General features: G+C 39.8%; 1 protein-coding gene across 3 annotated transcripts in view; it reads left to right on the top strand.

Annotated features, from left to right (window-relative positions):
- LOC308422516 (sperm-associated antigen 6) overlaps positions 1-24,933 on the top strand; it is a gene marked incomplete at both ends in the record, with an annotated part of 47,563 nt that overhangs the window by 4,685 nt on the left and 17,945 nt on the right. The window contains 6 exons of one of the 3 annotated variants that reach the window (XM_080919155.1): positions 6,480-6,646; positions 13,000-13,183; positions 18,435-18,640; positions 19,986-20,159; positions 21,144-21,296; positions 23,889-24,080. In XM_080919155.1, coding sequence (XP_080775281.1) covers positions 6,480-6,646; positions 13,000-13,183; positions 18,435-18,640; positions 19,986-20,159; positions 21,144-21,296; positions 23,889-24,080 — 1,076 coding nt within the window. The remainder of the gene's footprint in view (positions 1-6,479; positions 6,647-12,999; positions 13,184-18,434; positions 18,641-19,985; positions 20,160-21,143; positions 21,297-23,888; positions 24,081-24,933) is intronic. The other 2 variants (XM_080919156.1, XM_080919157.1) reach the window with 2 other exon arrangements.

Raw genomic sequence — 24,933 nt, 5'->3', positions numbered from 1 at the left:
TGGCAGAGGCTTAATATTATGAATATATAAATAACTCAAAAGAGCAAAAGCAAAAACAAAGAACTGAAAAAAGGAATGACCCCTTTGAAAAATGGGCCTGGAACAGGAACAAAGAGTTCTCAAAAGAAGAAAAAAAATGGCTAAGCAATATCTTTAAGACTGTCCATCAATCTTAGCAGCTAGGGAAATGCAAATGATTTTTGTACAAATCATTTTATCCCTGCCATAGTGGCAAAGATAAACAAAGCGACCTGCAGCCCTCATTCACTGGTCTTGGGATGGCACACTGGTGCAGTCACTTTGGTAATCAGTGAATAAGATTCTCAAAAATCTAACTATCTCCCCATGACCCAGCTATACCACTCACAAATGCCCCAAGGCCTGGGCATTCTACTCCACATATACTGGATTGGGTTGCCTGCTAGAGAGTGTGCACTTCTGCAGGTCAGTGTGTGACAGAAATAGAGATGCTCTAGGAGAAAAGCCCGAGAAGGGATTCAGTGCTGAAGGTTTCCCTGTTCACATCAAGAGGAGGGGTCCCCAGGGGTTGAGGGTGTGGTGGAAAGAGGGGATCCTACAAGTAGGATGGAGATGTCTAGAGACACAAGGATGAAAGGTCCAGGAGAACCCCGAGTCTGAGCCAAGCCTTGGTTGGAGTCTTCAGTGAAGAGAGTTGAAGTAGGAGGAGGGGCATCCACAAGGGCATTGTTGCTGTGCTGAAGAGTGAGAAAGGGGAGATCATCAGAGAGGTGTGGCCACTGAGCACCCCACCTGGACGTGTCTGTAGGTATTAGGGGCTGTCGCAAAGGAATGGGCATGGACTAGAAGGGAGGATGCGAGGGTCCACAGGAAGGAGTATAGTTCTACACTAAGGTTGGTTTATTCCTCAGGGAATATTTATTTTTGAGACTACTGTGAATGGTCTTGTTTCCTTGTTTTTTTCCTAATGTGTTTGGCACTTTTATATAAGAAGGCTGATTTTTGTGCATTAAATTTATAACCTGATACCTTGCTGAATTATTTCTGCATGGGATTTCTGGAGGAATCTTTCAGGGAGTGGCTCTCATTTTTTTCCTAAAGCTGCAACCATTAAATGCAGTTTGTCATGTTGTGGTGACTCCTAGCCATAGAATTATTTTTGTTGCTGCTTATAGCTGTAATTTTGATACTGTTATGAATCGTGTTGTGGAAAATTTTGGAGACAGAGGTTTGGCACAGGGGTCGCAACCCACAGGTTGAGAACCACTTTAAGGTCTTTTATACCTAGAATTATATATCCAAATAAATATAATTTGACTTCTTCCTTGCCTGTTTGTATCCCCTTTATGTCTTTCACCTACCTGATCACTGTAGCTGGTTCGTCAGGTACTGTGTTGAACAGGAGGTGGAAGAGTGAATATCATTCTATTCATTTTAGTGGAAAAGTTTAGTTTTTCTTCATTAAGGATGATACTGGATGTGGGTGTTCTATCTTGTTGAGATATATACATTGTACCTCTATTTTCTCCAGTTCTTTTATCAGGATTTTTAAAGGCCTATTCTGCACCTAATGTGATGACCATGTGTCTTTTAGTTTATTTAGCTGGTGAGTTATGTTTATTGATTTTCATATTTTGAAACATCCTTGTATCACTGGAATGAAGTCAAATTAATCATGATCCATTATGTTTTTGATGTGATTTTGAATTCATTTTGCAAATATTTATTGAGATTGTTTTGCATTTTTGTTTATACAAAGATATTGACCTATAGTCTCTCTCTCTCTCTCTCTCTCTCTCTCTCTCTCTCTCTCTCTCTCTCGGTTGGGTCTTTGATTTTGGTATAAGAGTAATAGAGACTTTAGAAAAGAAATTTGGAAATGTTTTTTTCTTTTGTAGAGTACACTGGTGGTAGTTCTTTGAAGGTCTGGTATAATTCTGCACAGACTCTGTCAACCACTTCCCCCCTTTAAAATTACTGCCTTCTACATCATCAATGGATATTAGGAGTCTATTTAAGTTATTACTTTCATCTTGATTTAAATTATATAGGTTATATAAGTTTAAATATTCATCAATTTCTTTTAGATTTTCTAGTTTGCAGGAATATAGATTTTAAAGTATGTCATTATGATTTTCTGAATTTGCTCATTGTCTGCTGTTATATTTCCTTTTTAAAAATTTTTCTGATTCTATTAATTTTGATTCTCTTTCTTTTCTTTGGTTAATTTGGCTAAAGTTTTGCTAGTCTTGTTAATCTTTTCCCAGCATCAACTATTTGTTTTGTTGATTTTTTATAGTTTTTCATTTCTATTTCATTAATTTTAGCTCTGATTTTGATTATCTCTTTCCATCTACTTTTTTGGTTTTGATTGTTCTTGTTTCTCTAAGGCCTTCAGATATGTCACTAAGTTATTAGCTTGAGGTCTTTAATTTTATTTAGGTACTCAGTACTGAATAGTTTTTCTTAGGACTGCCTTGAGTCCCACAGATTTTGGTGTGTTATAATTCTATTTTGATTTAATTCTATGAATTTAAAATTTTTCCTCTTGATTTCTTTTTTGACCCAGTTTTTTTTCAGCAGTATGTCATTTAACTTCCATGAGTTTGTGTACTTTCTTTTATTTCTATTGTTGTTGACACTTAGCTTCACTCCATGGATGATATTTCAATTTTTCTATATTTGTTGAGATTTTCTTTTCTCCTAATATGTAGTCTATTTTGAGAAAGTTCTATGGGCTGCTGAGAACACCATGCATTTTTTAATATTTGGTTTCTATAGATGCCTGTTGGTTCTATTATATTTATGAAGTCATTTAACTTCAAACTTTCTTTAGTTTTTTTTTCCTTCCCTAAAATGACCTAGGAGGGTGTTTGAATCACCCAGTATTGCTGTGTTAGGGTTGATTTATGGTTTTAAATCTAATAGCGTTTCCTTTATGAAATTGGGTGCTCCTGTGTTTGGTGCATAGGTGGTAGATTTTTCCTTTAATGAATATAATGTTTCCTTATATTTTTTGATTAGTTTGGGTTTGAAGATTATTTTTATTACATATTAGAATATCTATGCTTTTTTTCCTAGTTCCATTTTCTTGGACTATTTTTTTTCAATTCTTTACCCTAAGGTCATATCCATTATTTATAGTGTTTCTTGGATGCAGCAAAAAAGATAGATTCTGTTTTTAGATCCAATCTCTTTTCTGTGTCTCTTCATTGGGGTGTTGAGACCATGAATGTTAAGAGTTATTATTGAATAATGTGTATTAACTTCTGTACTTTTGTTTTTGAGGTATTCTATTATACTTTTTTTGGATTCATTGTTCTTTGTACCTTCTTGGGTGTGTTTAATGTCTTCTTCAAACCCAAGTATTCCCCCTAGTATCCTCTGTAAAGTTGGCTTAGTGGGCATAGTTTCCTTGTCTGTTTTTATCATGGAAAATTTTTATTTACCCTCTAGTTATGATGGATAATTTAGCTGGGTATAGTAGTCCTGCCTGGCATCTTTGCTCTTTTATAGCTTGTACAACACTGGTCCAATCTCATCTGTTTTTCACAGTTTCTGTTGAAAAATTGGCTTTTTACTCTGATGAGCCTGCCTATATATATATATATATATATATATATTTTTTTTTTTTTTTTTTTTTTTTCTGGTAGCCTTCAGTATCCTTTCTTTGCTCTGTGGATTTATTAGTTTGACTACTATAGAATGTTGGATATTTCTTTTTTGGCCCCACATATTTGGTTTTCTTTATGCCTCTTGGACATCTCTTAGATTAGGGAAGTTTTTACTATGATTTTGTTGAAAATATTTTCTGTGACTTTGGCTTGGATCTCGTCTCCTTATTTGTAGATTTGGTCTTTTACCAACATTTCCTGAATGTTCTGTTCTTTGTTCTGTTTTGATTTAACATTTTATTAAACCGAGTGATCCAGTTTTTTTTCCTTGTCATTAAGACCTGATATTCTTCCTTGTACTTGATACAATCTGATTTTTTTAAATTTGCCTTCTTGAATTTTTATTTTTACATTTTATTTCATTTGGACTTTTCTTAAGATTCTCTTAATTTAGTTCTATTTTTTAAAAGATTTGAGTTGGTTTAATTATACATTTGACTGTGATTTTGTTTGTTTTCTAAAGATAGAGTTTCTCTAGGTAGCCCTGGTTTGTTGCTTGCAGACCAGGATGGCCCCAAACTCAGATGTTCTCTTGCTTCTGCCTCCAGAATGCTTGGATTAAAGATGTGTATCACTACCACCCAATCTTTATTGCACACACGTGCGCGCGCGCGCACACACACACACACACACACAGTTTTTTTTTATTATGATTATTACTGCTATTTTGAACTCATTGTGTTGCACATCACCCAAGTCATCTTTCTTGAGGACATTATTTTGGGAGTATTAAATTTTTTGTTGAGACTTATTGTTTTGGTTATTTGTATTTGTGTATTTTTATGTGATCTAGGCATTTGGAGTTAGGTCATTGTTAGTATTTATTGGCATGGAAATCTTGCCTCAGCTTTACTGAGAAGGTGTTTCAGACAGTTCCCAACTTTTAAGGTAGTTGACCAACTGAATGGGGCTTAGGATTTAGTCTTTCAGCAATTCAGTGTTGATGTTTGAATGGGCAATCTGAACTATTCTCTGCTATCTTGAGACAAGTAAGGTTTCTAAGCCCAGGAGCATCCCTTCTGTAAAGTAAAATGATTTTCACAGCTACTCTTATGGAATCTGGAGGGAGGTGATTGGACAGTTGCTGCTTGTGGAATTGGTAATGTGAGCCTAGGATTCCACTAGAATAGGAGAGATGTGGAAGAGAACTATCAGACTGACTGGGGGCAATGGTCTCCAGTCAGGTTGTAGAGATAGGGCAATGGTGGGGGTTATCATTGTAGGTCTAGTGATCCTTCCTGGAGAGGGGTGGTCCTCAGTAAATCGTCAACTCTGAATTACCAAAAGACTCAATCCTAAACCTCATACCACCTTAAAAGTTGGAAACAGAATCTGAAACACCTGCTTAACAAAGATTTGTGTACCGGTACACACTACTAGTTTCCTAACTTCAAATCCCTAAGTCCCATAATAAATATACAAATATGGTGTTGGAGGAGTTAGTCTAGGCTCTCTGCCTATAGGTGGAAGGATACTGGTGCTTAGCTGGAACGGATAGGTTTAGCAGTGTGATTCTGGGGTCCTTTCTTTAAGCAGGGCTGTGGAAAGGATACAGGAAGTTAGGTGTGGGACACATAGTCTTCTGGCAGGTTTGGTACCCCTTGCTGCAGAGGTGTGGTCTTTGAGTAAAAGGGATGGGTAATATTTGTAGAGCAAGCCTACTAATTCCGTAAGCCAATTTACAGGATGAAGAATTTCTTTGAGTCTGAGGTTCCAGAGGGCTAAGACTGGAATGATGACTGTCTTGAACTACAACCAAGAATCAGAGAGAAAGAAATGGAAGTGGTGATGAAGGTTTTGATTTTCTTTGTTTTTGTCTTTTTATCTTTAAATCCACTCCATTGATGTACTTCCTCAAACAAGGTTAAACCTAAATCACTTCAAACAGTACCATCAACTAAGTGCTGAGGTACATGAGCCTCCGGGGATATTCTCATGCAAAGCACCACTGTGGCAATGCTAGTAGGATATGCTGATGACGTGGCATCAGGAGAGCCATGAGTTTGTTAATATATTTCAAAGAGTTCCATGGTTTTGTGTCTTGCCCAATTTGATACTAGATATATTTGATCTCTATATTCAGCAGGGTCTCCCTTTGCAACCTAGGCTAGCTTTGAACTTGTGATCGATTACTCACCCCCCCCAGCCTCCCAAACACTGAGATTACAGGTATACACTGTAGTGTCTGGCTTTCAATAGTTTGTTTTTGCTGATTTTTTTACCCTTATTTTTTGTGTTTATGTGCTAAATTATGTTTTAAAATATGCTTTGTTTTATGTACATAAATGTTTTGTATGTATGTATGTATGTATGTATGTATGTGTGTGTGTATGTGTGTGTATGTATGTATGTATATATGTATGTATGTATGTATGTGTATGTATGTATGTATGTATGTGTGTGTATGTATGTATGTATGTATGTATGTATGTGTGTATGTGTGTGTATGTATGTATGTATATATGTATGTATGTATGTATGTGTGTATGTGTGTGTATGTATGTATGTATATATGTATGCATGTATGTATGTATGTATGTATGTGTGTGTATGTATGTATGTGTGTATATCATGTGTATGCCTGTTTTCTGAGGCTAGAAGAGGGTGTCAGATTCCTTGAAACCGAAGTCACAGACAGTTGTGAGCTGCCCTGTGGTTGTTGGGAAGTTAATGCAGGGCCCCTGCAAGAGCAGCAAGTACTCTTAACCACTGAGAAACCTCTCTAGCTCCTGTGTTCTGTTTCCTAATAAGAATTTTGTTGATTTCTATTTTTCTTTTTCTTTTTCTTTTTTTTTTTTTTTTTGATTTCTGTTTTTCATAACTCAGGTGTAATGTCTTTGCTAAGGCCGCTTCTTCTGGATGTGGTCCCAACAATTCAACAGACTGCTGCTTTGGCTCTGGGGAGACTGGCTAATTACAATGATGACTTAGCAGAAGCAGTTGTGAAGGGCGACATTCTTCCACAGCTTGTTTATTCGTTGGCAGAACAAAATGTAAGCATTTTTCAAAAATAATTTACATATTTTTGGTTTTAGATAAAAATATGGTAACTATGACACAGTTGTGGGTCTTGGGATGACTAGATTAGGGTTTGGACTTGGTTTGGATTTGATAGCAGATCCTTTCCTTCACTGTTCACACTGGGGATGATGTAAAAGAGCTTTTGTGACACATATATAAAGTCCATGGGAGCTTTGAACAGATCTATGGGCTCTGCTGGAGAGAAGGGTATAAAGATCGCAGGCAAATAAACACATTCTTTCTGCAATTTGTATATGAAGGTGGCTAGTGGGAAGAATGTTTCCTGAAGAGAGAGTGCCTTTAATGAAAGGTTTGATGAGGCATTTTGTTTTCCTAAGGAGACAAACATTTCGAAGTGCTTACCCCACATGATACAGCATTTTTTCTCTACAGTGTTTCTAGTTTTGTTTTTATAATAAAGAATTTAAGCATTGTTAGACTATCCATTACACTCTATAAGCTGATCATAACATGAGTAAGAGCCAACTTTTCTTGATATCCTTAAGACTAAATTTCTACTTGCCTAGTGAACATAGCTCAGCTGAAAAGTGGGTGAAGGGCTTGAATAGATATTGTTCCAAAGAAACTATAAACAGCTGACGAGTTGTAAAAAGGTTCTCAACAGCGTTCTCCATTAAAAGATATAAATCGAACCTCAGTGAGATTACATCTCATATCTACTGGGATGGTCATAAGGAAAATGAAAAGTAAAACAGGTGCTGGTGGTGATAAGGAAGTGTTGGCACCCTCACATGCTGCTGGAAGGTGTGTAAGGTGGTACAGTTGCTGTGATAATTTGGCAAAATGCAGCAATATCAGTATATTTACTGTCTGACCAAGCAACTCTTCTTCCCATTATATAGCCAAGAGCACTAACGTGGCACATATTCAGACAGCAGGATTTAGCTGTCTGTGAGTGGAAGCAGAACAAAGCCATCAACAAATGCCTAGGCAAACCAAGCACTGAATCTATAGATCATACAGCAGCAGTAATGAATGTGGTACTTATGATTATCAAAGCCTGTTGGATAGTGGCTGAAGAGCTGGCTCAATGCTCAAGACGACGAGTTCCCCACACAGAAGACTCAAGCGCAGGTCCTTTCACCATGTCAGGTGCTAGCTCCAGGGGATTTAGTCCTCCACAGGCACCCACATGTATACACACACATGTTCATCATATTTTTCAGACACATAACACGGGACTAAAAGAAAAAGTAAAATCCTTATTTTATAGAAAATATGGTTTTTAATATTTTCTCCTCTTTGCATTTATAACATAATTCACTTAGACAATCACAGAATCCTTTTCTTCCAATACCACAAACTGTATTATAAATGAAATCTGGTACTGCTGCTTATCAAAATATACAAGACAATCGCTGTTTTATATAAAACCACTTTATATGTTAACTTGTTCCCGAAAACCTTTTTTTTTTCCTTTTTGGCCTGGTTTTTAAAAATGTTGTTACAAATATTTACAGCATTTTCTTCTGTTAGATTCTTACAAGTAGAAAAAGGGAATTTTATGAACAGACCATGTAAGACACTGGACAACGTTAGAGGTTTCTAGCTGTGCTATTTCCCCCTCAAATACAGCACTGAGGATGGCCTTCCATCTTTGCTGTCCACTCTGTTCATAGTGAACCCCTATTTTCTCTACGCAGTCTATTCTCCCATAGGAAATGAAAAGTCAAGGCTGCTCTGCATGGGATCATTTTCAGAAAAGAGTTCCACTGATGAGTTAAAACCAGAACAAGCAGTCTTTGGTCCGACCAGCAAAATCTTTAAAAAGAAGAAAGCATTAAAAAGAAAAAAGAGACCATGTCAGGGGGAAGATGCCAGACACACAGGCTTGTGCTGTAGGATCCCATTTATAAAAGATGTCAAGAATGTGTAAATTCATAGAGATAGAAGCAGGTAGCAGTTGCCAGCAGCTAGGAGAAGCAGGGCAGGGTAGGAAATGACGCTTGACTCTCAGTCTTCAAGTTTCTGATAGAGTAAAGAGATGGTGGTGTTGTGAACACGAGTGTTGATTTGTACACTTTACTGCGACAAAGGAAAATATTATGATCCAGTTTTCCTCCCTTTTTCTTATTAGAAAAGAATAAACAGTTAAGAGATAACAAAATAAAATATAATAAAGTAAACCGTAAACCATCACATTTAAGTTAGACCGGGAAAACCAAGAGAAGGAAAAGAACCCAAGAGCAGGCACACGAATCAGAGACTCACTTGTCCGCACACTCAGGAGCCCTATAAAAAGCGTTAAACTGGGAGCTGTTATATATGCAGAGAACCTGGAGCAGACCCATGTTAGCCCTGTGTACACTACACCAGTTCTGGTGTCCTCCATCCCCTCTGGCTCTTACACGTTTCCATTTTCTCTTCCATGGCTTCCTGAGCCCTGAGGGGAGGGGCTTTGATGGAGGCATCCATTCCAGCGGTGTGTTCCAAAGTCTCTCTGTAATCTCTGCTGTGGGAGGAAGCTTATCTGATAATGGCTAAATAAGGCACTGATGTATGAGCACAGCAGATGATCACTAAGGAGTCATTTTATTCTATTTAAATAGTTGTGACCAGTAGTACTTGGTTTTATTCTAGGACTCTGGGCTATTTGGTCTCTGGTTCTTGATCACCCAAGCAGTGTCAGCTATGGGTTCCATCTCATGGAGTGGGCCTTACATCAAATCACACATTGTTTGGTCATGCCCGCTAGCTTTGGGTCACCATTGCCCAAGGTGCCACTATTGTCTTGTGGGTAGGACAGATCATGGATCAGAAGTTTTGTGGGTAGGTTGTACATTTCTCTTTTGGTAGCCTGGTGAGTACCTTCCTGTATCAAAGGCACTAGAATGTAGGGGTGAAGGTTTTATGTAGGCACCAGCTCGACTTCTCCATATTCAGTGAGTTCTGTGGGTGCAGCATGAAATAAAAAAATATACCATGATAATGCGGGCTATCACTGGCCAGCAGCCTTGGTCTGTCTTTAGCTCAGTGGCTTTCACAGTTGAGCCTGGGGCATGGGCTCAGCAAGTATCTATGTGGCTAAGGAAGTGCTATGCCAACATCTCCCATTAGAAGCCTGCTTCATCAGAGCCAACACGAGGGCCTAATCACCTAGCTGTTGCTGGACACTAGCTGTGCCTCCCTGAGCATGCCCAGTGCATATTAGGTTCATGCATAGCTCCTGGACCCGAGCTTTCACCGAGCTGTGTCTTTCTCCGTTTTTAAGATTTGGACACAGATAAGACATTTTCCACTTCCCATTCTTCCTGGTCAGAAGCCCAGTAGCGCAAGAAGGCCCCTCATGTGGCAGCATTCGGCTGTCAGCCATGGAACCCCAAAGTACAGTGGTGCTGGGCTTTTCTTTTCAGCAGCCTCACAGGCCTCCCCGCCCTTCCAGGATGCTGACAGCCATGTCCCCTCTCTGATACCCGGGATTCTCGGGCTGCTGTGTATATGTTTCCAGTGTTTAGAACACTCATAACCCACGCTGCTGTCTGCTGCCATCCGACAGTCCAGCGAATCCTTTTCTGTCAGTTCCTAACAACTTTTATTTGACTCATTGAAAAAGTTCTGACTGTCCTTAAGACAGTAGAGTTGCCTCTTTTATTTGAGTTTTGTGACTGACTTTGCCTATGTATCTTCCTGGGATTTTGTGTGTTTAATTTTTATTTTGCATACTGAGGGTATTTGGAGGTGGGGTTGTTTTTTGAGGTGTGTAATTCTTTCATGGAGTTTTAAAAAAGATTTTTCATATTGTTTTTCTAACATGGCCTCATTAAAGGTTTAAGTATTTTAAAACTATGTAATATTTGGACCAGATGTTGTAAATAACAGTAGAGAAAAGCTGTCTTATTCTGTATATTTAAAACTGTTCTGTAAAAATGAAAGCTGTCCTGGATGTTAAAAAAAAGATACTCATATGGGTGGTGCAAGATGCACAGATCAGTTAAGGATGAAATTTTATGTGGGTGGGTGAAAGACAACTATCCTTTTATGAGTTAATTTGGCCAATAACCAGTCATAATAAATCTGCATGCCATGCCATGTAAAGGATGGCACAATAAATCTTAAAAAAATTTTTTTAGATACTATTTGTATTTACATTTGAAATGTTATCCCCCTTTGTCCATCCTGCTCCCCCCCCCACTTGTCTTCACAAAGGTGCACTAGCTCCCAACCACTCTCTCCATCTCAGTGCCTTGGCATTTCCCTACATTGGGAAAACATGTCCTCACTGGACCAAAGGTCTCTTCTCACATCTTCTCACATGTCAGACACTGCTATTCTCCACTGCATATGCAACTGGAGCCATGGGCCTCTCAGTGCGGCACAATAAATCTTAAGGATTCCACAGTCAATAAGATTTATTGCCTAAGTTTAGCTGAAGTTTTGCTTAGAGACATTTTCATGTCGAAACCAGTTATAGGCTGTTTCCATGTGGAAGAATCAGCAGAAACAAGTAACTTGTCCTGTTTGATATTCTTGAAATTTCTTTTCTGTAGTTAATATCTTCAGGGATCTTACCCTGTCATATCTGATCCATATCACTCTGGAAGGGGACCAAAATCTCCCCTTCTTTCCAGTTAAGAAAAGTACAGAGCCTTTCTCCAAAAATAGCATGTCCTTGGTCCAGTAACCTGAAATTATCAAAAGTATAAATTGACCCAACTAAGTAGCTTGACTTCTCCCTCAGAGGATGTTTAATATCATAAACACCATCAAACTTATTATTATGTTTATTTTGATAATTAAAACAACTCAAGGCAATTAAAACACTCTAAATAAATATTATTATTTGCCTGAGATAAGGTCTTCTCTTTATCCCCTACATGAGATCAAGGCCTAAGTTACTTGTTCATCTACTTAAACTTAAAATTCTCCCTTCTAGGAGATTAATAATATCTCTGTGGGTATATATGTATCCTCTTTCTCTTTATATAACTTGAGTTATCATCTTTCCTAATGTATTTAACTTTGATTACATTCCTTCCTATTTTCCGTACGAGTCTATTTTTAGTCTGATTGATGAATGGATGCCATGCTAGGCTATTCCAGAATCCCTGTGTAGACCACATTCTAGAATCCAGTCTTGTCCTGTCTTAGACCTAATTTTCTTTAAAGCATTTTTTCTCATTTATTTTCCTTTTTATTTCTGTGTCTCTGTTTTCTACATTTAAGATCAAAGGCCTGGATTTTTATATATATGTACTTAATCCTTAAACAATTACCATTATCTTCCTTTTCATCCTTAAAAACAGTTTCATTCATCTCTGTTCTTTATTTATCTCATTGTGAGAGGCAACCACCATAAGCCTCTGCCTTTTGAGTAGCTTGTCTCTTAGCACAGCAGGAGCTGCCAGCACTTCTGAGCCCAAACTAGTTCTTAGTATTAGTCTGAACCACAGGAAGAAATCCATCCCTGTGTTGGTTGGCCCAGGCAAAATCTGTAGCCTGCCAAGAAGCCAGTTCCCCCCAACTCCTAATCTAAGTCACAGCTTCCATCTGAGAACCTCTAATTTTTATCAGTGGGTACAAGCCTATCATGCCACATGCCTTGCGTAGTAATTTTCTGCCTTGTGCTTTGCATGTCTCTTGGATATGTCTTCCAGTTTTAACTTTCCTCTTTCTAACTCTATCTGCTTATTTAATTTTGATGTGTCCTTAAGGATTCCTGGGTGGGAACTGTGTTCCGAGCAGCTGTGAAGGACTGACATTCCATAGTGCCCTCTCTTGTGTACTGGCACTTCTGGTTTCCCTGGCTACAGGACACTGTTTATACTACCTTTTGTGTTTCAGTGACAGCAATATTATGACATTGCTTAGGAAATGTGTGACCCATAGTTTTTTTTTTTTTTAATATCATTAATTAGTGAAATATAGCAGGAATTGGGAAAGAAAGAAAGGAGGCGTAGTGAAAAGGAGATTTTTCTCTTAGGTACAGAAAATGATGGACACACACAGTGAGTTGATAATGTGCAAAAATCATAAGGAGTTACAAGATTAGAACCAACTATAGAGAGAATTGAAACTGCTAAATTGGGGCGGGGCAGACAATGAAATGTGGAAAACAGGGTTTATTTATTCTGGAGCCAAATATGAATGGCCATGGGCTGGGGACACAGATTCGGATCTCTCAAATCCCATGTCTCAACAGGAGTAACAATTTTATGAACCTGTTTATAGCATCATAACAAGAGGAGGCCAAAGAGGAGCAATGGGGGGTTTTCAAAGTTTTTATCTTTGCATTCCAGATCCATTGAGCTATTTTTAAAGTAACTTTAAAGCTGCTCTTGGTTTGTTCTTTTCTTTTCCCTGTTAGCGTTTCTACAAAAAGGCGGCTGCCTTTGTGCTGAGGGCAGTTGGTAAGCACTCCCCTCAGCTGGCCCAGGCCATAGTTGACTGTGGGGCTTTAGACACGCTGGTGATATGCTTGGAGGATTTTGACCCTGGAGTTAAGGAGGCTGCAGCCTGGGCACTTGGATATATTGCAAGACACAATACAGGTAATGGGAAATATTTGGAAACAAGGAAACTTAGTAGATTGAGTTTCAGGGTGATTGTATATGTGGTGAAAATCACATTTAAATGACAGTCCAGCTATTTGGAGTGGGATTGGTCCTCAAAGGCTTTGGTAGCCAGTGATAATGTTGCGTACTTATAATTCTGATATACAGGAAGCCAGAGCAGAAAGATTACAAGCTCTGGACCAAGCTGAAATACTTTGTGAGGTCTTGCCTTTAAGCCAAAATAAATATAACCAACCCAAATAAATATCTAAAATCAGCCCAATAAAATATCCTAGAAATTTGTTTGTTAACAAATATGTACTGACTTGTCACCCCATGACAATTCATCGAGTCTTTGCTATAAGTTATGTTGTAAATGATAAAATTCCATAACACAGTATACACTTATTAATAACCCATGTAAGTTTTCATATGAATATAAATTATAAAGAACTACATGTTTGTATTACAGTTAGTAGAATGAGGATGCCTTTTTAAAACTTCCAGTTGTTTTTCCATTGTGTTTATGTATAAAACAGCAGCTACAGTGGACCAAATAATTACGAGCCTGGCTCCGAGCCCTGCATTCCAGTTAGCTTGTTAAGGTGTTTGTCTCTCCATGGAACAGTGTAACTTAGAGAGGATGCCTGAGGTTATGTGGATGGTAGCACCAGAATTTGGGTTTAATTCTGATGCCCTAGACTGTGTTAAGTACTCAATCATTCAACTCCACTATCTGCTCCTGCCAATACTGATGACAACCTAAAACCATAGCAACACCGTTAGAGATGGGAAAGAAATAGAACATAATAAAATTAAGTTGAGAAAGAATATTATTGTCATGCTTAGAAGGCTTTAAAATCAATGTGTTAAAATTCATTGCATAGCATCTAGAGTTTGGTGTCTAAATAGGTTCATTTACTACCGGCTGGAAAAATAGGCAACACTCTTTCTTTTTATAACTAGCAGACTTCATCACACACACACACACACACACACACACACACACACACACACACACACTGTATTTTGGCATACCCACCTGGCTCCCTCCAACCCCTATTACCCTCTCTGGTCTGCCTCCCACTAATCCTTCTCCTTTCCCTAACTAGTCCTCTGTCTTCATTAGGATCACCATTGCTATGACACCACGACCAGAACAACTTGGGGACAAAAGGGCTTATTTGGCTTATGTTTCCACATCACAGTTCATCATCAAAGAAAGTCAAGGACAGGAAATCAAACCTGTCAAGTGCCTGGAGGCAGTACCTGATGTAGAGGCCATGGAGGGTGCTGCTTGCTTCTTTCTCTCCATGGCTTGCTCAGCCTGCTTTCTTACAGAACTCAGAATCACCAGTCCAGGGATGGCACCACCACCAGTGGGCGCTTCCCATTAATCACTAAGAAAAGGCCCCACAGGCTTGCTCGCAGCCTGATCTTATGGAGACCTTCCCTTGATTTCTTCCTCTCAGATGACTTTAGATTGTGTCAAGTTGACATCAAACTGTCTAGCAATCCCCCTTGTGCTTTTATTGTTGAATTTACCCACTGGTTTCACTGGGGTTGAGAACTTCACCTGTGACTACCCAGTGTTGTACCTTTTCTATCCCCCTGCCCCATCCTTCTCCACCTCCTCTGATGTTCTCATTCTCACGTCCTCTCAGACTCATGGCCTCTTATAACTATTGCTTGTATGTGTGTGTGTGTGTACATCTGTATATCATACATGTGTGTATATCTACGCACATCTTCTACTGAGTCCAGTTGGTGTTGCCTGGATGTTGAGGGCTGACTAATAGGATTGGGAACTTGTCCTGAAAACAACTGGTTCTCCTTCTTCCACAGACACCAACAGCCTGTAAGTTCTTCATCTAGGGATGGGGCCTTGTGAAATCCTCCCCTGTCCCTGTTGGCATGTTAACTTGTGTGGCTTTTGCAGGTCTCATTGAGAGTTCATGGGTGCAGCATCCTGTCCTGTCCACAAGATACTGTCATCTGCTCCCCAGGTTTTGAAAATCTTCCCCCTGTCCACCTGCCGTGTTCCTCCAGCCTTAGCTGTGAGAGCTGTGTTATAGATGTCCATACGGGGCTGGCTACTCCATGGTCACTTACTCTCTGCTTTATCACCAGTGTTTATCTCACAGTTCAAAGTCAACTTCTGGATGAAGCTTCACTGACACGGGCTAAGTGCTGTGCTGACCCATGTGTGTAAGAGAAACTTGTACAAAACAGACGGACACTACATTCATTTAGAACATGGTAGTAGAAGGCTCTCATTTGGGGTCTATCTCTATTCTTGGGTTCTTGGCTACACTTGCGGTACTAGACATATGTTCCTGATGTCCTACCTTCAAACCCTCCCATATACTCCTCCTTGCTCTCTTTTTAACTATATATATTTCTGGAAACATAAATATGCCCTGCTCAGTATGTATGATGTCATTTGTAGGTATGTTTTTGCGACATGACCATATGGGATTGCACATCAGTGGATGTGCTCCTCCCTGGGAAAGACCATTTCTTCTGATCCTACTATTCCTTAGTTGCCTACAGCTCTTTGAGTCAGGCTGAGTCCTCATGAACTGCCCCCTGTCCACTTCAGCATGTCTATGGTTATCTTTCTTTAGAATTGGGATATCTATGATTTTGTCAGTGATACTTTCTGGGTCTTGACCTGGGGTCTTCTTTCTCTATACCCATCCTTTGTAGATTTGTTTTTTTTTCATAGCGTCTTCAATTTCCTTGGGGTTTTGTGCCTAGATTTTTAAGGCTGTAACATTCTTTTTGACCAACATATCCACTTCTACCTTGCCTTCACACCTGACTTTAGTTTACTGAGAGGTTTCCCCATAAGCTTTTTGTTTGACTCAAGTTTTGACTTTTGTGTTTTATTTCAGCATGGCTTCACTTTGGTGATGTTCTTTGTTAAATTTTATTTCTGTATTTTTGAATTACTTATATTATTTAATTAATTTTTTTGTGTTTCCATAGTCTTCATTGAAGCATTTATTTATACTCTCTTTAGGGTATTTGAACAGATTCATAATTGCTATTTTGAAGCTTTTGTTTTGTGCTTCAGCTAAAGTCCCTTTTATCAAAGAATATTACAGTAGGGACTCTGGTTTCTGGAGATGGCATATGTTTAGGTTGTTCATGTTTGTGGTTTTGAGATCTAGGCCCTTGGTGTTGCAAGGTTGTAGTAGTTCTTTGTGTGAATAGCTGGTCTCACCTGTACTGGGTGTGTGCTGAGTTCTGTAGTTGCTGTTATTACAGTCTGGTAGATAAAGGATTAGGAAAGTGACGTTTGGTTTTCACTTCTGGGGCCACACTGGGTTTTGAGAGTTCAGATTTCCAGCAAGTTCCAGATCATTACAGTGACATGAGGTGACTGTTACACTAGTAGGTGGGAGGAAGGGACTGACTGGAGGTGTCTTAAGTAGAATTCAGACTCTGGTTCCATGGAAATCAGCATTGGAAGAAACATGGGCTGGGACTTCTTGCCTCCCCCTTCATGTTGGAATTTGGTCTGGCTGGAATTGTACAGGTCTTGTGTATACAATCTGTCATAATTGCTGTGAGCTGCATGTATAGCTAACCTGTTATTTAAATGATAAGATGTGTGGGAGTATAAAGAGAGATAGTTGTTTTGCAAAAGTTGATTTATGTTTTTGATGATGGCATATTTACTTATTTTTGCTGGGGCTGGAGCCCAGAGCCTCAGTCATGCTTGGCAAATACTCTGCACTGATCTTCATCTCTGGCCTTATGTGTATTTTCAGATTTGTAATTCACTCTTAGAAACCATGTATGACATTGAAAACTTCTGAATAAAATTCTACTCACAAGTAGAATTAGTTCTATTTTCATGACACAAATGTTAGGTGTATTATATTCCAGTACACACACATTTAAAGTACATTACTTTAATTCAAATGGATTTTTTGTTTAATTTACCATTTTGAGTATTTTTTTGAGAATTTCATATATGAGACTGTATTTTTTATCATTTCCACTCCCTCTATGTCTCCTACTACGCATTCCTTTCAAATCAATGACCTGTTTTTCAATTATTATTATTGTGCACGTGTGCATGCATGTGTGCACACACACATTGATTTGCTATGTTGGTAGAAGATATGGTTCAGTAGGTAAAATTGCTCATCACACAAACATAAACATCTGAGTTTGATTCCTAGTGTGCACATAAAATCCATGCATGGCCATGTGCACCCCTGTAACTCTTACAGTCTTCCTGCCCCCATCTTCAGTGATTTTGCCCAAGCCCTAGAAGTTGCATGGTAGATATATTATTTGGGGCTTGGTACCCTGCAGTTGGTCAGTCATTTTTTTGTATTTTGACTAGTAGTGGATTTCTCTAAAAGTTTCCTCTGCCGAGTACAACAACAAGTACCTAGAATCCAGTAAGAGATAGCATTGATTTAGGAAAATGGAGGGTCTGGGGTCTATAACTCTGTAGCCTGTGGTAGTTGTTTAGGTTTACAGGTCTAGTCATGAATTCCCTCCTATTGATCAGACCTTAAATTCAATTAGACAGCTGTTGGTCACCTATAAGATAAAAGTGCCACTCTTGCACTATCTGTTATCTGTTGGCTGGTCATTATTGTGTTTTACAAGCTTTACAGCTACTAGCACTGTTTGATCTTTTTGTTTTGACTGCTTGCATGGCATCTTCTGATATGAGTTCTAATTTTCAGGGACAAGACTTCCTGGTAAATTTGGGCTTAATTCTTCTAAGCCCAGTGTTTGATCTGTGTGCTGAGAGTTTCTTTTTGAGACAGGGCCTATTTCTTGTAGCCTAGGTTAGCCTCAAATTTACTATGTTCTGAGTCTGGTCCTGATCTCCTGATCTTCTTGCCTTACCTTACAAAGAGGCATGCGCCATCATACCCAGTGGTCAATAATTAACAGAAATTAAGAATATTAATGAATTATACAAATCATGCTTGGAATTCCCTTTTGTTTCCCTTAGGTGTATGTGGTGGGTGAGAGAGAAGCAGTGACCACCCCATTTCATCCCCTGTCTTCAAATGCAGCTGTTGATAGAGTCAAATACACCCTCATTCTTTGTGCTTCCTCTATCTCGGTGTGAAAGCTGGCTGGCATCAGTCGCCCACATGCACTCACACACACGCTCACTCACACACTCACTCACTCACTCACTCACTCACTCACTCATTCACATACACACACACTCTCTCTCACTTACTCACTTTTCTTGACTCTACAGAATTATCTCAAGCTGTTGTGGACGCAGGAGCAATTCCTCTTTTAGTTCTGTGTATCCAGGAGCCAGAAATTGCTTTGAAAAGGATCGCTGCCTCGGCCCTCAGTGATATCTCAAAGCACTCCCCAGAGTTGGCACAGACGGTGGTAGATGCAGGAGCCATTGCTCACTTAGCCCAGATGATCCTCAACTCTGATGCCAAACTGAAGGTAATAAAAATAGTATTATTAGACAGACAGGCCAGTGCTTTCATAGTTTAAGAAAATGAAAACATGTACAGGTTACAGGTTAACATTATATAGTAAAAAGAATTAGTAAATATAATTGAAAACATACAGATATATTATGTAGTCAGTCTTCTAAGATGTGAATATAATGCTATAAGGAGTACACAGTTAATATAGGATTGAGAAAACTGTGTTTCATTTGCTACTGCTATGAGAAAAACACCATGACCAAAGCAGCTTGGCTTGGGGGTGTGTGTGGTATCACTAAGGGAAGCCAAGGCAGGAGCTCAAGGCTGGAAGTTGGAGGTAGAAACTGAAGGAGAGACCACAGAGAAAAGCTTATTACTGGCCTTCTTTCCTGGCCTCTTCCTCCTATTCCTCTTCTTTCCCCTTCTTCTTTTCTTTCTCTCCTCCTCTTCTTCCTCCTCCTCCTTTGTCTCCTCCTCCTCCTTGTTCCTCCTCCTCCTCCTCTTTCTCTTCTTCTTTTTCTTTTTCTTCTTCATCATCATCTTCTTCTTCTTCATCATCATCATCATCATCATCATCTTCTTCTTCTTCTTCTTCTTCTTCTTCTTTTCTTCTTCTTCTTCCTCCTCCTCCTCCTCTTCCTCCTCCTCTTCTTCTTCCTCTTCCTCTTCCTCTCCCTTTCCATCTCTCCTCCCCCTCCCCTCCCTCTCCTTCTCCTTCTCCTTCTCCTTCTCCTTCTTCTTCTTCTTCCTCTTCTTCTTCTTCTCTCCTCCTCCATCTAATAACTCAGGTCTAATATCAATGTCATAATATATACTACAATTTCAAAAGTTCCATAGTCTTTATCAAATCCAATTCCACAGTTTTTTTAAAAACCCAGGTCTATTAACCGTGGGCTTTGTTGGGAGCATGGAAAAATACTTTTATTATTCCAAGATGGAAAAACCAGATGAAAGCAAACCCAAACTCAACAGTATAAGTCAATGTTTGACTTCTAGGACCCACTCATGATCTTCTGGTCTCCAAAGACACCTCTTCAACTCTATCCGTAACACGCACAGCTTGTCTTGGTGGGCTCAAGCAAGTTTCACTCCACACTTGCCCCCATCCTTTGTAACGCCAATATGGTGAAGTCTCCTTGTAACTGAGGCTGTATTCCTCACCAATGCCCTCTCCTGGTCTCCCTCCAGGCTGTCTCCAACCCTGTCACACAGTGCTAAGCCTCAGATGCTCTCCACAATTTCTCCATGCCTTCAAAACATCACTGCTTGTGGATATTATCTTTTGAAACTGCATCTGAAATATGAAGTGGGCTGTTAGATTCTGTATAATTTTTTTTCATTTCATTTATGTTTGACAGCGCCAGGTCCTCTCAGCTCTCAGTCAGATTGCAAAGCACTCTGTGGACCTGGCAGAGATGGTCGTTGAAGCAGAGATTTTCCCTGTCGTACTAACCTGCCTGAAGGACAAAGATGAATATGTGAAGAAAAATGCTTGCACCTTAATTAGAGAGATTGCAAAACACACTCCTGAGGTAAACCAAAACCAAAACCAAAACCAAAAATCAACCAACCAACCAACCAACTAAACAAACAAAGAAACAAAAAACAAAACAAAAACAACTGAAAAGTAAACTTCAAGATGCAAGTCTGCTTTGTTTTCTTGAACAGCAGCTCTCCTGGTCCTGAGTGCAGTGCCCTGTCCCAAGTGGTGCCGATCAAAAAGTAGCTCTACATTGCTAAATATTCTGCAGGGCACAAAATTCCCTTCAGTTGAGAACCACTGAATTGTATTAATTTAGTTGGAGTTTAAAATACTGTTTCTAATCACTTATAGCTTTCCATTTCCAGTTGTAGTGTCTATGGTCCTCTGTCATCCTCAACATTTTATGTCATCTACGAGCAATGAGATGATATGTTCCATTTGTAGATTGGGGCAGACCACAAAGATCTTCTGGCCCAAGTCAAGACTGTTGATTTACACGTGAAGAACTCCCACCCTGTACCCACAGAGCAAGCCTGTGTCCTGTCCCTTTTCTGTGCATGCTTTGCCTAAAAGTTCTAATTTTATTGCGCACTAGGCTCTGTGCTTTATTTATCTTTATTTGTATGGATTTTTTTGTAGTTGAAGTACACTCAGCTTCGTAGTCATTGTTAGCAAACAGGCAACTGGGTTAGACTATTCCCAGTGTCTGAGCTTTCAGTGATTAATATAAGCTGAGGAAATGGCTAGTTATGAACTAGCTCTAGGCGAAAGGTGTTAACATTAATTATATAACAGATTTTCCCATTGATGTGGAGAAACTTGAACTACAGAATAAGGTTTTTCACAGTGAGTGTCTGTAAACAGCAAGAATGTTCCCACATGTTTAGAAAGGACAATAGTTTCTATAAGTCATATTTCAATTTTGGTCAATTGTGGTTGTTTTGTTTTTTTTTTTCAGTTCTAAAGAAAATGTAGTCTAGCTGCATTTAAAGAGCATCTCACGTTGTCTGGGCTCTTGTTCTGCTTCCCTTAGCTCTCACAGCTGATTGTTAATGCCGGAGGCGTGGCCGCCGTCATCGACTGCATCGGATCCTGCAAAGGAAACATACGGCTGCCTGGCATCATGATGCTGGGTTATGTGGCTGCTCATTCCGAGAACCTGGCCATGGCGGTGATCATCTCCAAGGTGAGCTCACTTCACCCTTAGTAATGGCTAACCTGGGATGGAACTGTAAGTTGATGTTCTCCATCATTAGAGAAAATATAACGGAACAGAGAAAAGCAAACTCACTCAGTTTTCTCAGTTGCTGTGCTGAGGTCACAGAAAATGTTCTCTTCAGTGTCTTGTTCCAATGATTATCACCACCTTTACGTATGACTGTTACCTGGAATTTATCTGTTAAGTGTATGTATATATTAAAGGATTAATCTGCATATTTACAAGCATGCCTAGTACACTATGATTAAAAATGTCATAGCTGGGTTGTGGCACATGCCTTTAATTAAGAAGCTCAATGGACCTCATGAGTTTGAAGTCAGTTGTGTCTTCATAGTAGACCCTGTCTCAAGAATCAAAACCAAACTGACCGAGATAAACAAGAACCTGTTATAAACCATCCGCCATTTTGTCTGTTGTCAGTCCTCTCCTTCCTTCCCTTCCTGTCACTTGGATGTGGAGATAGTCCTCACAGATGGCACAAGATGTAAGCGTGGACACATAGCAGACGGCAGGGTGGGGTTCTTGTTTCATTGCTCTGGGTGTTAGTTTTGTTCACTTTTTAAATTTTGGCTTCTATCAATCTATGACTGTGTAGAGCAGTCTGGGACATAGTAGATGCTCATAAAATATGCAAAAATATTGATCTCCTGATGAATGCTCCAGAGGCTGTGTGTTCAGCCCACGGTGAGCCTCTCGGGCGTCTATCTGGTCAGCAGCACGGATGATCTGCTGCTGTTTGTTAAACGGGGAGGTGTGTGCCTACTTCCCTGCTAATCAGGATGAAGGGCGTCTCAGAGTATTATCTTCCGTCTGTCCCACAAAGCTTCTCTGTCCTTTTATCCTGCTCTCTGTCCCTCTGCAGGGAAGGGGACTGCCGGGCCTGTCCCTCTGCAGGGAAGGGGGCTGCGGGGCCTGCCCCTGTGCAGGGAAGGGGCTGCAGGGCCTGCCCCTGTGCAGGGAAAGAGCTGCGGGGCCTGCCCGTGGTTTTCCAGTTTCCTGGAGATCAAAGGTGGCAGGAATTTGATAAAGCACAGAGCAATGCATCACTCTCTTCTTAGTGATAAAGCCTCAACACTTAACAACAAACAAAACAAACCCGTTAAATTTTTTGAGATTATAATATTACATAATTTTCTCCGTCTGTATATTAATTTTCCAATATGAAATGGTCAGCCCTAAAAACGTATTCATACAAATAAAATTATACCAACTGCACAGATTGCATCATGTGTTTAGAAACACACACACACAGAGATATATACACATACCACCACCACAACCACCAGTTAATGAAAAAAGAGACCATGAACTTGAAAGAAAGCAAGGAGCGTTAAATGAGAAGATTTGGAGCAAGGAGAGGAAGGTGCTACCATTTGATTGTCACCCTATAACTCGCGTCACCCAGCATTTATAACCAGTGGGCTGTAACAGTTGGAGGTTGGGTCCACGAGCTGTTTGCCTCTCCTTTCCCAGTCCTGTTACATCGCAGCCGTGGGCTCTTTAGAGCGTTACATCGCTCTGAACATGGGTCTGGGCTTCTGTACTGATTGATGGGCACAGGAAAAGAACCGATGGACGACTGTGGTAGGTCTCTGCAGGAAACGGAACTACAGCCAGTAAGGTAGAGGGAGCAAGTGTGCCCAGTCATCTTAGCCTTTACCTGCAATCACGGCCTTCTGACACTGAGAGGATTTCTTGGTACTAAATTTGAGGTAATTATTATAGTCTAAATTAGAAACTGTTTGCTTACCAAGAGTCAGGAATAAGGATTTTGTTTGTTTTCCTTAGGGACACAAACTATGATGGGTTTGAGGTGTTTAAGTTTAGTTGTGTTTTTACTATTTAGTTAACATTAATGCTTAAGATAAAAATGTAAGCATATGCTGCTAGTGTACAAAAGGCTTCATTCCTACATAAGCATTCAGTCGTGTTAGGATGAGAAAAACTGTTCTTAGGTTGACTAAAATTAATAAGCATGTGTGACTTCAAGAAAGATATTAGTAGGATATAGTCCACGTGCTAATATCATTGTGATTTCAATCTATCATAATAGTGTTCTTAGCTTTACTATAATGGTAAAAATTAAATTTGTGTGTGTGCATGTGTGTGTGTATGTGTGTGTGTGTGTGTGTGTGTGTGTGTGTGTGTGTGTGTGATGTTGAGGAAGATTGAACCCAGGGTTGCACGTACCTTAGGTAAGGGCTCTCTATCTTTAGTCCTTAGTTAACTTTTTAGGCAAGGGAATATGAAGGTTTTATGGTCATAGAACAGCTTTTGTTGGTCACAGTAGCATTTGGTTTTGCCTGGTGTGTGGCATCTGTTGTTCTTTAGACTATCCCTCAACCTGGGCAGTAAGAGGTAATAGAGATACCAGGGGTTAAGTTAGCGTGTTACAGATAATTAATACAATTTGGTCCTAGTTAGTTTGTTGCCCTGCATGGCAGACCTTTTTAGGAAAAGGGATGAAGGCCGAAGCGAGTTCTTTTGATGAGAGGCAGAGAAGATTCACTAATTCCACTCTAGGTTTATATATAACATTTCATTTTGGGTCCCTGGCAGGGTGTACCGCAGTTGTCAATCTGCCTGTCAGAAGAACCGGAAGATCATATCAAGGCTGCCGCCGCCTGGGCCTTGGGGCAGCTGGGAAGGCACACTCCAGAGCACGCCAGGGCTGTCGCTGTCACAAACACGCTCCCAGTTCTGCTGTCTCTGTACATGTCATCGGAGAGCTCTGAAGACCTGCAGCTGAAAGTGAGTGCCAGCACCCATGCTTCGGGGACATTAGTGAGATGTGACTGCTTTTTAAAGTATGTGATTTAAAGTCTGTTTTTTAAAAATTATTTTATTTACATTTCAAATGTCCCCCTTTCTGGTCTCCCCTCCACAAAGCCTCACACTTTCCCCCTCCCTTTTGCCTCTAAGAGGGTGCTCCCCCAACTTTCCACCCACTCCCACTTCACCCTTCTCTGGGGCAGCAGGCCTCCAACAGGACCGACTCGTGTGTACTCGTTGGTTGGTGGTTTAGTTCCTGGGAGCTCTGAGGGGTCCGGTTAGTTGATATTGTTCTTCCTATGGTGTTGCAAACCTGTAACTTTAATTTTTTCAAATCCTAATTTTTAATGATGGTTCTTAAATGCTTTAACCTTCCTTGTAACCCACTACCCACCAGAAGTAGGGAAAGAAAGGATATAGGGAAAGGATACATGCATACACACAAATTTAATTTTTACCATTATAGTAAAGCTAAGAACACTTATGATAGATTGAAACCACAATGATATGAGCAAGTGGACTATATCCTACTAATAAGTTTCTTGAAGTCACACATGTTTATTAATTTTAGTCAACCTAAGTAGAGTTTTGCTCATCCTAACATGATTGAATGCTGACATAGGAATGAAGCCGTTTTGTGGTTCTGTCTTAGGTACTGGCAGAGACTCTCAGGAGACAGCTATCCCAGGCTCCTGTTTGCAAACACTTCTTGGTATCAGCAATAGTGTTGAGGTTTGGTCTCTGTGGATAGGATGGATGCTAAGGTGGGGTGGTTTTCGAATGACCTTTCCTTCAGTCTCTGCTCCACATTTTTGTCCCTACATTTTTTTAA

Source organism: Micromys minutus, assembly GCF_963924665.1.
Source record: "Micromys minutus genome assembly, chromosome: 7".
Taxonomy (NCBI): Eukaryota; Metazoa; Chordata; class Mammalia; order Rodentia; family Muridae; genus Micromys; species Micromys minutus.
Note: the sequence above shows the minus strand (reverse complement) of the source record. Positions and strands in the feature narration are given on the sequence as shown.